General features: G+C 39.2%; 1 protein-coding gene across 1 annotated transcript in view; it reads left to right on the top strand.

Moving 5' to 3' along the window:
- HECW2 (HECT, C2 and WW domain containing E3 ubiquitin protein ligase 2) overlaps positions 1-18,346 on the top strand; it is a 143,478-nt gene that overhangs the window by 34,967 nt on the left and 90,165 nt on the right. The window contains exon 2 of the mRNA XM_053982155.1: positions 10,719-11,059. Coding sequence (XP_053838130.1) covers positions 10,768-11,059 — 292 coding nt within the window. The 5' untranslated portion in view covers positions 10,719-10,767. The remainder of the gene's footprint in view (positions 1-10,718; positions 11,060-18,346) is intronic.

Below are 18,346 nucleotides of genomic sequence, written 5' to 3'. Positions count from 1 at the left end.
CTTTGTTGTCAAAGTGGTGCTCCTTAGGACTCTTAACTGGTTTTCTCTTCTCTTGAGTGTGGTTACAGATTGTAAACTGGAAATCAACAAGCTGTAAAGTAGGGGAAGTTTTTTCAGTCCATCTCCCTCTTCCTTTCTAGTTGAGATTTAGTGTGCGTCTGGCTCTCAGGCTGTTCCCTGGTATAGCCTGCGTTTCCTCGGAGCTCTTAGCTTTGAGGAGAGAGGGAATTTGTATGGCACAGAATATGTCTAAGTGTCCTGCTGATGTCTTGCTACACCTCAACAAATGCAGGCATCTTTTCTTAATAACCTGTTGGTATAAATTAAGTAATTTGACTCACACAGCTATGGAAAAGATTTTATCCAGAGCAATCTGACTTCTTTTTACTGAAATGATAAAGTCCTCTGTTTCTTGAACTATCCAGCTAAATTGTTTCCTTAAAATTATTTTAGTGTTTTCAAAGAAAATAGTAAAGAAGTTGGTGCATAACAGTTCTGACATAGTGTTTCAAGCATGAAGTTCTGACCTAAAACATACTGTGGAGGAAAATCTGAAATGGGACATAAGATTGCAATCTTAATTTTTAAAATGAGTTATAAGACTTGGAAATATTTGTATGGTGCTATTTTGAGGTTTGTAAAAGACAAAACTGTTGCTGTTAAGCAACAGAACTGGTTTGGTTTAGAGCTGAAGTGTTTTCAGTATTAAAAGTGATTTATCCTCTAAGCAGAGAGAGTGGTATCATCAACACCTTCATATACAGCCCTGCTGACTTTCTGCCTGGATTTATTTAGGCTGAAGATCAGCCTATGTGTTTAATACAGAAAAACAACTTGGGTTTTCTTTTTCTTATTCTGGGCTCTTTTTCTGTGGATTATAAGGAAGTGATTTGAAGAAGGTAGAACAAGTGTCTTTGGTAGATGTTTGCTTAGTAGAGCTTCATTCATTCAAAAAGCTCCATTAAACTGTAGACAAGCAGAAATGTTCTCATGTTTTAATTCAGCCAGGGAGTCTCCTCAAGTCTTTTATGGAAATGCAGGCTTTGTAGGGGGAAGATTATGACTGGCAAAATGATCTAAATTGAAATATCAAAAGGGTAAAAGAGGCAGAAGGATGGAAAACCACATTTATATAGACAGCATTTAAATTCACTCCAGCAAAATTTGTCAGTTCTTAAAAATAATTGTTTCCTGTTTTCCTCATCTACTGATAGTATCTACAGTTTATTTATAAGACTTAGGTACACAAAGCTTTGGTTGGTTTTGTTTTTAGTTTTCCTTTGTTCTTTAAGGAGATCAACTGAGTCTTTTTTAAACATCTTCCATGCCCACATTATGATCAGTTTTACCAGGCTGGAACTTGAAAAAATGGAGAATTAGGGAAATTGCTTTGCTATGGACTGATGGACACCCTTTTTTTATTCTACTTTAGTCTACCAACATGTTTCAGTTACAGAATTCTTGAATTTGCAGTCAGTTGATAACATGTTTTGCACAAAGAAATGCCTTTTTTTCAAGTTGATAATACCCCTTTGTGACAAAACGGAATAAATAGCATCATGAATTGAAGCGAGTGCTGCTTGGAGAGAAACAGCATTCCTGTGTTCCCTGGTAACACGAGAATCTCTCTGTGTGAGAGATGTACCTGGTCTGTGCTGGTTTGTTACCATTTCAGTGGGTGAAACCAATTTTATGTGGTAGAAAATTGAGCTCTAACAGGCTTGAAAATGGGAATGACTGTACTGGATTTCGGCTTGCATGGGTGGAACAATGAATGTTCATCATAATCATTGTATGTTCCAAGGATTTCCATCAGCATAGAATGGATTTCCAGTTAAAAACTGAATTAAAATGAATTTATAGAAATGCTTATTGCATATCTAAATATATATACACGAGATTTTAATAACTGCCAAATAAATGCTTAAATCAGGCTCTGTTAAGTATCACTAAAATACAGCTGTCATTCAGGGATGTGACACTCCTTGAATAGTTTCTGCTTGGGTACTGGTTGCAGAGATTCAGATTGAAACTGCAGAACTACTCTTGTAGTAAGCAGTAAATAATTGTACTACTTCTCCTGTCAAGTGCATTATTTTATAAATGGCTTTTTGAATTGTGGCTTTTTTGGCCTGGCAGATTTCCTTTCTTTTTTTCAAAGGAATACATCTTTTCTTTTTTGTCAAGCTTTTTGGTATTGTACTCTTTCTTCTGGTTCCCTGTTTATTTCCTTTCCTGAACAGGAAAATGCTAAATTTTTATTTTCTGTAGAAGTTCTGTATTTTGGTCTTTACTGTCTCTTGTGAAAAAGCCTTGGGAGAAAACATAATTGCATTACTGTGGGCTGTTGCTGCTGATGTTGTGGAAGTCCTAAAGACAGGAGGGATTACAAGAGTGTTTAATGGGTTGCCCTTTTTTTTTTTTTTTTGTCATTTATAGGTTCCTGCAGGCTTTCACGTATATGAGCATATATTATAGTTTATTCACAGAATAATTGAATTCTAATTTTCCCATCCTGTGACAAAGTAGCTTCTCATAGAGAATACAATCTGTCTTTCTAGTATAGACATTTGAAGGGGGCTGTATTTTAGATGGATTGTGTGACCTGGCATCAGATGTCTAAATTGAGAGCAGCTGCATCAGTAATTGAAGGGAAATTCTTGAATACAACCAATCAACAGCAACTAGCAGCAGATACAGTTGTGTCATGGACACTCAAGATCAAAGCCTGGCAGTGGGGATTCTGGTTTTAAAGTTTCTGTAGAGTACCATTGCATTGTGAATTATCCAAGGCCACGGTTTACCATATGCAGGGTTTAATGGCTATGTGGCTGTACCTCGAGTCTCTGCCTCAGCTCTGAACTCCCCTCTAAGGGGTGGGGCCGCAGGTAAGATTACTGAAATAAACAAACTTGGTTAAAGTATTTGCCACACCAGGAGGAGGTTAAGGAGGGCAAGTAATACATATGGAACATGGTCTGATGGCTATGGAATTGCCCTACAATTTCCAGTCAAGTTTTGTTTCTTATGTGAGTAGTCTAGAGGACAGGAGCCTATCTGGTATGTTTAATTTAAATTTATGTGCAGTTCTTTTATTGCTACTTCAGTGAAAGACAGGAGTGAATTTTAGGCAATTGACATCCTCATGTATGTCTGCAGAGCAATACTAAGATACATCTGCAGGCCAGATGGATCTCGCAGCCTGGCAGCTGCAGCAGAAGGGATTAGATGAACCCTCCGTAACCCCTTCCTTACAATTCCAGACAGCTTATCCAGGCTCTCAGTGTTCAACTCCACAGTTCATGTGGCTGAGTTAGCTTGAAATGTTTTAGGGCTTCTTACTCCACCTGAGCTGTGGGGACAGTATTGTGGGGACATGGGACATTTGTCTTCCTTGACAACAAAGTACCTCATTAAGTACCCTCCAAAATTGGGATAACTGTAGGGTGCTGGCCTATGTGTATGGATGTGTGCACTGGTCTCTGGGCACATATTTATGACTTTTGCTCTTTTGACCAGTGGTCAGTGCGCTGTACACCAGCTTGCTCCATGCTGAAGCTTTTGCCTGGAAATTAATGCAGTAAGTTATACTGAAAGCCCAGTGCCTGGTGGGCTACTGGGCAGGGTGTGTGGACCTGTCAGAAATATGCACAACTCTTCAAACTTCTGGCCACGATATCAGGGTTGAGCAGGAACTTCTGCCTGTGTAAGGAAGTTGCTGCTGTTGGGTAGAAGGTAGAAGCCTTACTCAAGCAGCTAAGGTCGTATGAGAGTGACATTTGTTTCCAGGTAGATACAAACATGTATAGGGCTCACTTTATAAATGAACAGTACAGAAATTTATTGAAAATAGATATTCTCTTACATACTGAATGAATTGAGCCATTCTCTGGCCAAATAATGAATGGACTGTTTTCTTAAAGTAGATGTTTATGCTGAACTATATGTTTTTTCCCTTAGGGTAGATTTTCAGCCAGTCTAAATTATATGGTGGTTTTGTAATCGGAGCTGATGTTTAACATCTGAGCCGAGTCACCAAGTTTGAGTCCAAAGCAGTCTGGAGATGCATATGCACGTTCTTTCCTTTTTTCCTCCCTCTCCTGAACAGCAACATCCTTGTCAAATTACAGTGCAGTAATTTTTAGCTTTACTTTAAAACATGACTCCAGTTTCCAGAAGTTTCTAGCTGTGATTTCCCGGCAGCGAGTTCAGAGGATGAGTTAGCAGACTGAAGGCAGAGTTTTTCAGCGCAGTTTACTCCCCACATGGCTCAGAGCAGGGCAACAAGGCAAGAGGACATCCCAACAAAATTCTAGCCTCTTTTGCTCAGTCTCAAGTAACTGTAGCTTCCTCCACAGATCAAGAGAAGAGAGAGTGGTTTTGGTCCTCTGAATGAATTTTTGGAAGACCTCTGCCTCTTCCCCTAAGGAGGCCAGCTACCTGGCACAGCCAGCACAGCGTCAGGCACGTCATTTAGTCTGGCACTCCTGTGGGGATGCTTTGAATGGAAAAATCAAAACATCTCTCTTGGGAGAACATCTACAAAGTGCTGTGTCTTTCAAGATGCTTAAGTTGACCTTCTTGGCAATTTTCGTGATCCCAAAGGAAATCTGGTTAAAAGATCGTGCACATATAGGTTTGTTTCTGGAACCTGGAAATTTATTAAGTTCTTTCATCATTGTTGCTTCAGTCTAAGCTGCTTCTAAGAGTATCCAGTAATTGTCCTATTATGAAAGTCTGGGGGGCTTTGTTGAAGGAGGAAGTAAGCAGATCAGCAGAAAAATATTTTTTCTGAATTTAACTTGTCTCTGTGCTTCTGGAAAGAACAATTTATATTTCAAGACAGTTACTATCCAGTTAATTTAAAGCTGAATTAAAGTAACTTTTATTCCATTTAAAAAGAGATATATTAAAGAACATTTAAGTGTTTCAGCTGTATCGAAGTCCTCTGTCAGCTATGATGGTAGTTTCCAATAATTTTTAATATCTTTAATGAGCTCCCCAAATAAAAGTAATATCCTGAACTGGCTGTTCAGGGAAAAACATTGAATAAAAATTTACTGTCATATATGTAAAATAGAAGAACTGGAGTGAAAAAAGAGACACTTCTTTTTTCCCATTTAATCTTTCTGATATTTCCTGAGTATGTTTGTAATTAAAAAAAAAATGGTCTCAGAAGTGTAATGATTTGATTTTTCCAGTTTATAGCCAGTTTTTTATCAGATCACAAACTCTCTAGGTTTGGAATGATCACTTTTTGCCCTGGACTTGTTTGTATCATCTACCTGCACAAATAATTATTTAAAACATGCAGACTTAATGAGCACTCAGGCATTCTAGGTAGCAATATTGAACAGTTAGGACTATATTTTAGCTGAAGGATCTCATTACTTTCTGCCTGCTGTTGTTCTGCCTGCCTGTTCTGCCTTCTGATGCTCAGAACTGTGCAGTTCTGTAATATGATGGTAGTTGTAGTTTTGAAATATTGAGTTTCATGATCTACTGGAATAAAATTAAATTTCTACTATGTGATACAAGTTTATTAATGAACTAAATAATCCCAAAGATTTAGGATATAGTCCTGGTCATGTAAGTGAAAAGGCTTTATTACCCTCTCTTTGTTAATCAGTGGAGAAAAATAGAGATCCTAAAGAACTGATTTTTCTTGGCTCTTGAATGACAGCTTTTATATTCATCTTTATCTTGGTGATAGAATAGGAAGCATCCAAATGTGTTAGCTTAACTTGGATCTGCCAGAATGTTAGCTAAGGGAGAAAAATCCTACTAATCAGTGAAATACCTTCTGAGAGAAATTCCATTATGTGGACTGCAGAAAACTCGATGAGTAGAAATTCTTGGAAATATTCCAGCAGGAATAACAAGAAAAGGACATCTGGGCAGAAGGATGAAGCTTTTCTCTCATTTTTGTCTGTAGAGAAAAGGATACCTCATGCCGGCTTTATCTGATTTTATTATTCTGTTGTGTTTTTATTTTATTTCTTTTTTTATTTTTCATAGACCAAATCTGCTATCTGAAATAGTAGAATACAGGCCTGAAAGGAAGCTATCGAGTTAAAGAGCTATCCAGTTAATCCCTTTGTCTCAGGCCAAATCAGCTCCTGATGATCACGCTGAGTAAGTGGCTGATGAGTTTTACTGGGAAGGGCCCATCTGTCCTGCTGGCAGAGGTGCACAGCAGCTCTAGAGGAGAGAAAAGCTCTTCAGTGCTGAAGCAGGGTAAGTTCACAGTGGTGAAGCATATGAGTGAATCATGGTTAACTATCACCCAGCTGCACAGGCAGGTTTTGCAGACAGTGAATTCTGACTGTTACGCAGCTTTGAAGCCAGTATAGGGACTGGAGTCCTACCTTATCCCAGAAAATGTGCTATATTTGAGTTCTGTGCAGAGAAGGATCTCCAAATTCTAAATTTATTCAAGAAGCATTTTCTCTGCTGCTTTTAGCTCAGACATGGTCAGTTTGAACCTTATACTGTAGCATTTATAAGTCTTGGTACTGAACAAAGCAGTGTCACACAGTGTGTAATTGGAAAACCAGCATGTTTTCTGTTCTTTGTATTCTTAATGTGTTCTTCAGCCTGTATAATTATGAGGATTGCTTATCTCAGTATGGGAGAGGCATTTGAGAGATACACACCAAGCATGATCTGAATGTGTCCGAAGGAGAGCAAGGGAGCTGGTGAAGGTCCTGTGAGGAGTGGCTGAAGGAGCTGGGAGTGTTTAGCCTGGAGTAAAAGAGGCTCAGGGGCAGCCTCATGGCTCTCAACAACTTCCTGAAAGTAGTTGGGTGTCAGTCTGTTCTCCCAGGTAACAGGGAAAAGGACCTGAGGAAACGGCCTCAAGCTGCCCCTGGGGAGGTTTGCGTTGAATGTTACGGAAAATTCCTTCAACAAGAGAGCTGTCAGACATTGACAGTGGTGAACCTGTGTTAGGTCAGTGGTTGGGCTAGATGTTGGTAAAGGTCTTTTTCAACCTAAGTGATTCGGTGATCCCTTGGGTGTCAGTTGGGCAGGACAGTGTCTCCTGCCCATGTGTCACACGGCAGCAGAGCCGCCGTGTGCGGAGCACTCCCAAGGGCGGGGAGCCTCGGCGTGCAGCGCGGTGCCCGAGCGGCGAGCGGGTTAATGATGAGCCCCCGCCCGCAGCAGCGGCCGTGTCCGGCGGGACCGGGGCAGCTCCTGCCGGGGCCGGCCCTGCCCGGGGCTGCTTTACTCGAAGTGCTGTGCGAAGAGCCTGGGAGCAGCACCCGTCAGCCACATCAAAGAGTGCTACGTAAACAAGAAATGAATCACTGGTAGGAGTAAGATAAACAGGGCAGCATGTGAACTCAGGTTTGTTTTGCATGGTGGGGTAGGATTTTTTTTTTGGTTATTCCTGTGCTGGAATGGATTTCCATTCATGGATTTTTTTTTTTTTTTTAATTGTTGAGTATTTGACTATGTGAAATGGCCTGACATTTCTTTTCAATTTCCTTTAGTGAAGAAGATTGGGCAAGTGGGTTTTTCCTATCTATATGTTGTGTATTAAGTGGAACTATTTCCCAGTTCTAGTCCCTCTATGATTAGTAATTGGAGAGTATATCTTTAGATAGAAATAATCCTGAACTTGGGCCACTTACAGATTAAGAGGAAATCAGTTCTAGTTCTCTCTAAGCTTCTTGTCAAGTACTGAAGAAAATGCTGTGATACGGATAAGTAGCTTTGATACAGGTTTCACTTTTCATCTGAAATAGTTTGGTAAAGTTAGTATCTGCTGGTTTTCTGAATGCCTATATTTTCCTATGCTTTTAATTCAAGTTGAACATTTCAGTTTGCCTTCATGAAACAATTTGCCTGGCCAGCTTGGTGTGATACGCACTGATATCGCTGCTCTGATTGTGTTCAGCCTGATGAGCTGAACCTTCATGGCAGGACAGGTGCACACAGCTAATCCTGGGCATTGTCTTTGCAGCATAGTCTGGTTGCAAATGCTGTTTCAGTGGTGCTTAGCAGAAACCGAAAGTGGGAGGATAATTCTTATTTTCAGTCTACGGTGGGATGTATGTGTTAATGTTCTGTTGGTTATGTTATTAGTGACAGACATCAGGAATTGTTAACCCAATGAACTAATTTCTTTTGTAGGCAGGAAGGCACTGTGTAAGGTTTTAATTTCTTTTCTCAGTTGGAAATAATTGGAGCAGTGGCTCTTTTTGCCCTTCTGTCACTTCTTATGGATTGGGTTTTATGGCAATCATCTTTTCCCCTTTTACATGAATGTTACATTTCTCTCTTTACAAATAATCTTAATTAATCTCACTGTGAGATACTACATAGCAGAGTACTATCTGACATGAGGGCCCCTTTGAGGGCCTCTTTACAACCTCTTTTAATGATTTAGATGATGCTGTAAAAACTTACGAGTCCTGAAATTTTGGAGGTTTTTTTTTTTACCTGCAATAGGAGCTCATTTACATATGAGTTTAACTTGTTGGTTGCAAATTGATTTCAGTGGCTTTATGTGGTTTGTTTGGATCACACTTGGAATTATGAATGGGATCAAACAAGTTACCCAGCATTTAGATTTATGGTTTCCTTTACTTTCAGAAGCTAATGTGTTTCACCAGAGTGATAGCCATTGGGACTTAGGAAAACGGACTGTTGCAAAAGAGTTAATGTTTTTCTCGGGCTATTTTCATCTCTTAAACTGTGGCATAGTGCTGGCTAGTAGAAGTTAATTCTCATGTGTCCTTAACCATAGATGAGTTTGTCCATCTGCTGCATATAAATTTTCAATATGTTCCAACAAATGCCAGTTTTGCCCTGGGTACAGTGTAAGGCTCTGCAGCTGAAGGAAATTTCTTTATCCCTCCCATTAAAGACAACTTTGTCTTTAACTTGTAGTCTGCCTGCATGACAGTTACTGTGCAGTGATTTTACTGCCATAAAACCACTGCATATGGCAGTTCAAAAAGACATAAACCTGTGGCTGTGGGACAGAAGACAAGAAATGTAATAGTTCTCTGTCACTCAGTTAATACTGCCTGATCTGGCACTGAGGGCTGTGGTTCCCAGGCTGCTTGCTGTGGTGGGCAGCCTCAGGAGCAAATCAGGACCTCCTGACTTGGGGGTAGAACTCTGTCAGTGTGACATTTAACACTTAAATGTAGTGTGTGGTGTCACATCACAGGGCTGATCCCTGTGTGTTTCACTGGCTTGTAGGGAAGGTGGTAGCTGTTTCTTACCAACCTTTCTGGTCTCAGAGCACTCTGAGATTTTCAGATCTAGTGAATAAAACTTTGCATAGAGAAGCAAGATACTATCTTCCCTGACTCTGATTTAAAAAGGCCCTTTTTACCAAAGTTCCCCTTTTCCCACTGACCCTTGTGCCAGGGGCAGAGTCTGCAGGAAATGGCAGAGAGGAGGTATTGAACCCTGCTGACATCCAGCACCAGAAATAAAATGTGTATGCAGCCAAAATATTCCTTATGTCAGGAAAGACTGTGTCATGTACTTTCTGAAGTAAACATGGTCGTCTCTATGTCACTTCTGTATATGTAGAATTGTTGAACTGAATTTCTCTTTCCTTCCTTTTTTGCATTATTTGATGCTGAATCACATACAGTGTATGGTATACTGCAGACAACTGGATAAGTTGAACTTTATTTTTTCCCTTTGTTAGTTCTTAGTGTTTCAAAACATCTCAATTTAAGAAAAGCTGAAAAACAGGAGAAAATTTTTTTGTATGCTTGAAGAATTCATACACTGGAATATTATTGAAAAGAAAATTGAAGATGAGTTATGATTTATCAAAAGTTGTGAGTAATGTGAGGGCTTATTTTCAATTGACAGTAATTTAGGTAGTAATGTAGACAGTAATGGATAATGAAATGCAAGTTCTAGTTCAGAATGTATTGGGTAATGATATTGGCATGGCCCTTTCAGGGAAGGTATTTCAGGGAAGTGTGTGCTCAGGGCTGGAGGAAAACAGTCAATGACAGCTCCTTTGCTGAAGAAATTGCCTTGAATTTCTAAGGCCTCTGTTTTCTAATGGATGGAGAAAGACAAGAAAAATTTGACTGCACAGATGAATGGACTAATTGGATATATATCTGTAGTCTAAAGTACCCCAGTCAATGGTTTGACATGTTTTTTAACGGTATAGAGGACCTCGGAAGCTATGCTTTGTACCTCATGAGATGAAATCCTTACAAGATGATTTTATAGTAGCATAAATATGGGATACATTATTTCTGCTGAAATAAGTCTTTGACACTTAACTCATGCTGATCAAACAGTGCATAGAGGGTATTGTTGAAACTACCATAAACATCATGTATTGCTGGGATTTTGATGGTGGAAGACAAGCTCATTGTGTCTTTGCTCTTAAGGCTACTCACTCTTAAGGCCACACATTAGCTTTGTTACCGAGGCTGTTCTTGCTTCATAGATTGTCTTGGACAATTTGCTTTCTGCTGTTTTCTGGCTTATAAATGTTATTTCATGGTGTGTGGCTAACTCTGTATTTTGTTGTGAATCATGGTGTTTTTTTAATGTACAGACACTCAATTCTTTGCAGTGGTAGAGCAAGGAAGAGAAATACTGTACTCGGTCTGTTTCAGGCTTCTGTGGGAACATTTTTGCACTAATACTTCTCCATTTGATAACTGACTAAGTCATCTCCTGTCTCACTTGAAACTGTCTTTTTTCCTTTGTTGTGATAGATCTCTGAACAACAACTTTTTTACGTGAGTTGACAGAAGTGGAGAAGAGATGGCCAGCTCGGCCCGAGAACACCTGCTGTTCGTGCGCCGTCGCAACCCGCAGCTCCGGTACACCCTGAGCCCCGAGAACCTGCAGAGCTTGGCCTCCCAGGGCACCATGCCCGAGAACATGAACTTGCAGCGTGCCAACAGTGACACTGATTTAGTGACCTCAGATAGCAGGTCTAGTTTGACAGCCAGCATGTACGAATATACCTTGGGACAGTCTCAGAACCTCATCATTTTCTGGGATATTAAGGAAGAAGTAGATCCAACGGACTGGATAGGACTTTATCACATAGGTAAGTCAGAATTGTATTGTAATATTTCTGTGTGTTTCTTGCTGTTTTGCTACTTCATATTTTCTTTTCTGATAGGTATTCTGGCATGCTACAGAATTAATCTATGGATAAAGCTGAGGTACAACTGGAGAGAGTTGCCTTGGGTTCCTCTTTGCTTTTCTCCGTGCAGTGAGCTATGTAAAAACATGATTCTAGTTAATGTAGATCTGGTTCCACAATGACCTGCTAGAAGATGAAATGCATTATTCCTAAACAATAAATATGCATACAGTTTCCTGTTTCCACTTTTGTTGGTGGCTGGCTTACAGACTGGAAAATTTGAAGTATCATACTCATCATGTAACTTGATGTGCTTACAGTCCAATGTTTATACATTATCTTGGACAAATAACCTCTTATCATTTGTGAAAAGCAACATTATTATTTGTATAAGTTTTTGATTTTGTAGAACTGAAATAGCATCAATTCTGAAGGAGTGAAAATTTCTGTTTATGAGGAATTTTTGTAGAAGGAAATCCTCTCCAGAGATTCTTCTGTGTGGGTTTCTTTGTGCTGTTCAGGCTCTTTCATAGGAGGAGCTGGAAAGAGCTCTAGGCTGCCATGCAAGGGTCTATGGGTTGTGTGTGCATTAGCAAATAATGTGACTCCAAAAGAGTGGATCAGTAGGTCAGTTGGTGCTGAGAGCACCAGTAACCTATCTGCGTTGTGATTTTCCTCTGTGTTTTGTTTAATCAAGGATGCAAACGTCCCTACTGCATGTGTGGTTTGGAACTGTCCAAAGGTCAGCCTTTATGTCCCTGCTAGGAAGGGAGCACAGGCAGTACCTGGAGTGGCACACGGGCTTTAGTCTCCTCCTCAGGAATCACTGCACTGAATTTAACCAGTGCACTGAATTTAACCAGTGCTCACTAAGTGGGACTGATGGGTCCATTTGTTCCAAGATTGTGCTGCTTCTCTGGACCTAATTACTCATGTACAGAGAACGGTGAATTCAAACTACCAGAAGCAGCTATAGCAGAAACTGATGGAGACAGTTCTGACCACTGAAGTTACATCTGGCTGGGACTAAGTGCAGTGCAATGAAACTGGCCTCAGTAGGATCTTTGAGGAATACCTGCTGTGCCACCTTTTCCCAAGATGTTCCATCTCTGCATCACTAAATGTTACATTCTGTGTAGATGTTGTTTCTAGTTCTCTTTTTTTAGTCTGATATTTTTTTCCAACATGACTGTAGTTCCACATAGTGGGCATTATTAGCTTGTGCTGTTCCAGTGTATACCTGGCTATAAAAGCTGTGTTGGAGTTGCTGCATAAGCTGCAGTCTCTCCTGGAACAAACTGTGGATATGCACTAACCTTTAAGGCACCTAAATGAGGTGTCTCCATAATAAACAGGAATGGATCTTCCCAACAGCATTAGCAGTTGAAGTGTAATCTGTGCTGTAAAATGCACAGACTGCTAAATGAGCTGAAACATTCTAATTTAAATACATTGAGAGCTTCATCTGCATAAAGGTGTAAGTCTTTCTTGCTGTTTTTATATGGTTCACAGCACTTCAGGATTGATATTCAATAAGTTAAAATGCAGCAACTCTGTAAAATTCATATTGGTTCTTACTCTAGGCTGAAAGTGGTTTTTATCTTATTTTCATGATTAAAAATATTTCTGCATTGAGTCTACTGAGTCCCTAAAGTACAAAACAGTATTAAGTTACCACAGGGTAAGAAACCTATAAGGAACACCCAAATTTATGTCTTCTTGGCCCTAAACTGCCCATTATATGACCATGTAATACCAGAGTATGTGGATGCTTTCTTGTTAAATGAAGGAAGGTCCAGAAGCTTTTGTCTCCATTGCCACTTGAAATCCGTGAATGGTGGTGTGAGTTTTGTTACTAATTTAAAATAGACCTGAGCAGAGTCTTTCTTATGACTTGTGGTTTCATCATTCTGAATGATAAAATTGCACAGTTTTTAACAACAGAGGTAAGGACATACTCAGTCTGATAGGCATGCCTGTCTATCTTTGATGTAAATTTTTTGATCAACTCTTTCAAGTGTTAAAAAAACCTTATAATTTGCATAACTTTTATAGCCGCAGTTAAGGTAAGTTAAATTCTACAGGTATAATCCAGGATTTTCCATCCTTCATGATAATAGCTGTGAAGTACCTCCAGTTTCCACTTACTCCGTTGTAAATTGAAGACACTTCTTATTTTCTCAGGAGAGGCATGCTAGTTGGTTAAGATTTTTAAGAATAAAAGGTCTATTCTCAAACATGTTATTAACATGTATTGTAGTTGCTTGAGGTTCTCCATCCTGGTCTTTGTTTAAAATGAAAATTACTTCGTTTAAGTCTCCCCTCAGGCACAGGCTCCTGAAGGCACTGGGAATTGTGTGTGGTTACTAGCACAAGGCAGCACTGGGGCTCTGCCAGCTTGCTGCTGTACCTCCAGTATTCCCCTATGTCTTCTAGTAAAGCACCATTTTTCGAGGAGCTAGGAGCAGGAAAAGGCAAATATTGTACTCTTATTTTAAAATGCAAAAGCACAGTCCTATGGCTTTTTTTTTTTTAGTGTTGCTTGTCCAATTAACTGCCATGCAATCTGGATCAGTGTTTTTAGAAGAAAAAGTGGTTGTTAATTCTGTGAAGAGAAGGTGAGTATTCTAAAATGAGCATCATTCTGAGCTTAGGCATTTGCACAGAGAGGTTTGGCAAAGGTCTGAAGCAATCCAGGTACATTTTCAGCTCAAGTTAAGTTTTGCAGAGTTACAGCCATTATAAAAGGAATTGAAAATGGAGCACTGGAAGCTGTCTTGCGTCTTCATTCATTAATTTACTCAATTAGCATGTTCTCATTAGTTTCTATAATGAGAAGGCATTTCTATGCTTCTGAGCATGGTCAGAATTGCAGTGGCTCATGAGAAATCCCACCAGAGTTCTTAATAGAAGTTTCTTTATAAGAGGCTGACCAGAACCCACTGCACACATTCACCCAGCGTGGACTGGTGCACTTGGTAGCAAGACTGTCAGCAGTCAGAGTCACTGCCTCTGCTGTTAGTGCTTTGCAGCTGATTGATTGGCTTTCACTAGGGAATAGTAGATGGAGCTTTTCCTAGTACAGTACAACTTCAGTTGGCCTGCTAAATGGTTATGAAAAGAAATGTTACTTTTTTAAAATGAGAAAAGACCAAGGGGAAAACCACAGAATCATCTTATTATTAAGGACTGATTTTTAATTTTTTTTAAAGTCTGTGTGAATATTTTTTTTGGGACTTCCAGTTATTTTATAAAAAAAAAGGAAGGAAGTCATAAATGAAGAAATACTTTGTAGAAAAGACTGTATTTTATGAGACATTAATTCACAAGATACTCCTGTACAGAAACTTTCAGTCTTTCATGCTTAAATACAAGGAATTGAACCTAACTAAAAAATTCTACATAGCTAAATTCATGCTTAGTTTTAATAGAATTTCATGTTTTAAAGAATGTTTTTAGATGTATATGTGAGTTTGCTCACTTTTACCATACCTGTATCTTCCTCAGTTTCATCGATGTGCATGTGAAAACATGGCCAATTTTCTTGCTGAGGAACAAGCTCTTACTGAGCTTTGTATGCATGTTCTTTTTCTTTCCCAGTGTATTCCCAAGGATTACGAGAAGAAAAGTGTATGTGAGGGACATGGTGCATTCTGTGAAGGCAAACATCCTTTTCCCTGGCTATTTCTGGATTTGTACTGGCTGAACTTTTAAAAGTGCCAGTAGCACTTCTGGAACAGTCTTGTCTATCAAGTTTTGTTAAAGCAGCTTTCTGTCTGCAGAGGCGAGATGTGAGGGAGTGCAGATAGCACAGCTGTGAAAGCACAGAGAGGGGTCCCACCGAGGCTGCGTGCAAGGCAGAAATGTTGTTTGCTCTCTTTGGGTAAACCAGGCAGTGTTGTGTGAAATGTGAAACTGTCAAATCTGAAACACAGGTTTATAATTTTGGATTCAGCTTTAAGCTCTGCCTAGAATGGACTTGTCGTTTTTTCTTCGGGACTGGTAATGAGGATTGTCACTTGAGAGTGACAAGCATGATGAAGTTTGAAGAGAGGGCTTTTTAGTACAGATACTGGGCCTGTGCTTCCTTTGAGAAGTAGAGGTAAATTTTCAGTCTTTCTGTCCTAATAAGGAAGGAATAAATCCTCTTCTCAAAAATTCTTAATTTTTAATTAGGATTTAGACTGAAAGCCACCATCTTTTGAAGCTGTAGAAGACTACAGAATTTAACACGCATCTTCTTAGACCCATAAGGGTTTCTTGTTCAGTAGCAACCCAGCTTTTTATTTAATTTTTTAAAAAATATTGTTGTTACAAGCAATATTTAATATATTGGAGGTTGTTTTTTATTTCCTGTATCTAAGAGGAATCTGCATCTTGCTATGACAAGAGTGGTCAAGCTCTGGAATCCTGTAGTGAGTAAAGCTGTGCCAAATATTAGCCCCATTTGGAATCAAAGAAGATAAATGGATATTCAGTTTGAAGGAACTATGAAATCCCAGTTTTCTTGCTACTGTGTTATTGTAGCAACAGACTTCCAGGACTTTCTTGGAAAGTGAGGGCTGCTCAAAAAGATGAGCAGGTGGACTCTCCACTGCTTGTGGAATGCTGAGGGAAGTTGCATCTTGGTAAGTGTTATGGGTTGTCATGAAATCTCATATTAAAAGAAAACAGGAAGTACAAAATAAAGAATAAAAAGTCAGCAGAGAGAAGCAAACCCTATTTCTGGTTAAAATAGATTATTTCCCATTGCCAAATTACTCAGGTTGGCCTATTTTTGTCCTAATTTCCAGAGTCCTATTTATGAGCTGCATGCCCTCATTCTAGAGATCCTTAGCACATTCAAAATGCTGGCTATCAAAGGTCATTATATTTGTTTCCATTAGCTGCTTTACAGAAGCTGCTTGGCTTTTTGTTATACCTACATCATGGATCCAAAATAGAATTAGAAAACCAACCAAAAATAAGAAGAAACAAACCCGCCCCTGATGTGAAGTTATATAGGGCAATTTAGATAGGCTCTGGGTTTATACTAAGCTTCCTAGGGTAATGGAGTTTGGAGCCTCTCCTTTTCAGGTCAGACAGGATTAAAAAGAAAAAAGCTTTTGCATAAACGGCCTTTAGTACGCTTAAAATAGAGGCTCACATTAAACAGAGAGATTATAAAATGTTAAAATACCTTATTCCTAGAAGATTAATTTGGTTTGCATTACAGGAAGCATACAAAGTAATATCTTCATTATCTTCCAGAAAATTCTGATTATTCACTTGTTTTTTTTTTTTTTCCCTTCCTGTTCTGTTCTTTCCTTTTCCGTACTTTAAAACATGAGCAGTACTGTTCATGTCTGTTGACTAGTTGCTAGGCATAAAACTATTAATTTGTGGTTATTCCTCATTGTGGCTGCTGCTAAGGTCTGTAAACCACTGGCTTGAGTTTCTTTGTGGAAGAATCTTTCCTCAGCTGGCTCCATGAGAGTCTCTGGCTTTGACTTCCAGAATGCTGGCATTGTGCTCTTTGTCATCAGTCATAATGCCAGAAAAAGCTGCCTTGATTGTTTCATTTGCTGATGACTTAGCAATATTTAGGGAAAGGCTACCTCTTGAGTGGGATAATGACAAGTGGAGGCAGTCTAATATAACAACTGTATCCTAAAATGTGGTGAGGCTTCAGTGGTCTAAAAAAACCTGTATAATAAACCAAGGGTCTTCAGAAGCTTTCCCTCCAGGTACTGAATTCCAGTTTTATTCTTTCAGTTCTTCCTAGGTCCTGACCTACATACAAAGCTCTTTTTTCACCAACATGGAATTTCTCCTCTTCAGTTGTGAGCTCGTGAACTTTGTTCAAAAATCAGTGTATGGACAGCATAATACCATTTCTTAACTGTAGAAAATTAGAAGATGTGGATAAAAAGTATTTTCTCTATGTATTTTTCTTTGCATAAAGCAGATGCCTGAAAAGATACTAGTTACATTATAAAATATATACTATTTTTTTGTTTTAAGAAGAAAATAATTCCCTGCTGAAACACCCAAAATGTAGGAACTTGAAGGATGATATATAAATTCAAGCTGTGACATAAAAGATCTTGCCAGAACATCCAAACTTTTCAGTTAATTGTGGTGTTTTTTTCAGTTTTTCAGATAGCCCTGACCTGAAAACTAGACAAATGTAGCTGCAGGGAGGACATTTTCAGCTATGTTGTCAGTATCTTTCCACTGCAGGAGGTTTTGGCATGACAACATTTATAATCCTTTGGATAGAAAGTGGTGTTCTCACCACCCTGACTTTTTGAAGTGACTGTTCTAGCAGATGGGAAGATGGCAAATACAAACACTGGATAGTGAAAAACGTGGACCTCTGGATTTGTAATATTCCCTTTTACCATAAAACTGCCTTGTGTCAGCTTGTATTTTAATTTGTTTGAAGGAGGTTGGATTTAATTTTTTTAAAGACATTTCCAGTGCTGTTTTCTATCATTAAATCATCATGCCATACAGTATTTTCAAAATAATTTGGGAAAACAGTTATTCCAAGTCAGTGGTAACCAGATTGAAAAAGGAATTGCATAAATTCATGTATTGATTTTTTTCTCATGTGAGAAATAGATTATGGATTAGTTTTGCATTATGCATAGTGTTAGAATTCCTCCTGTACATTTTTTATGAAGTTCTTGGCTCCTGTGTCTGCACGGATTTATCAATGGCTGTAAGAATCTGAATTAATTAATGTTATAAGCTGAGTGTTAAATAGGATATGTTAAGGATGTGACTGGTGTAGGTAAAGTCGGTGTAGGTAAAGTCAGTGGGACATGAAAAGATGAGACACAAACATACTAGGACTCTGAAGCTAACACTTTATTGGCAGATACATTTAATATAATTTTTAATAGAGTTTGATACACAGGTTCTTAAATGATAACTGGAGGAGGTTAACAAAGGTGCCAATACTGATTTTGATAGGCCTCCTTTCCTAGCAAAGCTCATCAATTTATGCTGTTTGAAGGACAGAAAAGACACAGAGAATGGCCAGATCTGAAACTTCTCTGGTGTGAAAAAATTTTCAGGTGGGCCAGAGTGGTACCTAGCCCTTGTAGGATTTGCCATTTTGGCATGAGGGAGGTTCTGGGTTTGGGGTGAAGATGCTGGAGCTGTGCAGTTCCACTGACTGTGCTTCGCCGGCGCTCACCCTGTGGGCACAGCAGGACCTGGGCTCGGCTGCACTGGCAGCGTTTCCTGTCTCTGTGCCCA

Source organism: Vidua macroura, chromosome 7 (assembly GCF_024509145.1).
Source record: "Vidua macroura isolate BioBank_ID:100142 chromosome 7, ASM2450914v1, whole genome shotgun sequence".
Lineage (NCBI taxonomy): Eukaryota > Metazoa > Chordata > Aves > Passeriformes > Viduidae > Vidua > Vidua macroura.
This window is presented reverse-complemented; position numbering and strand designations above follow the sequence as displayed.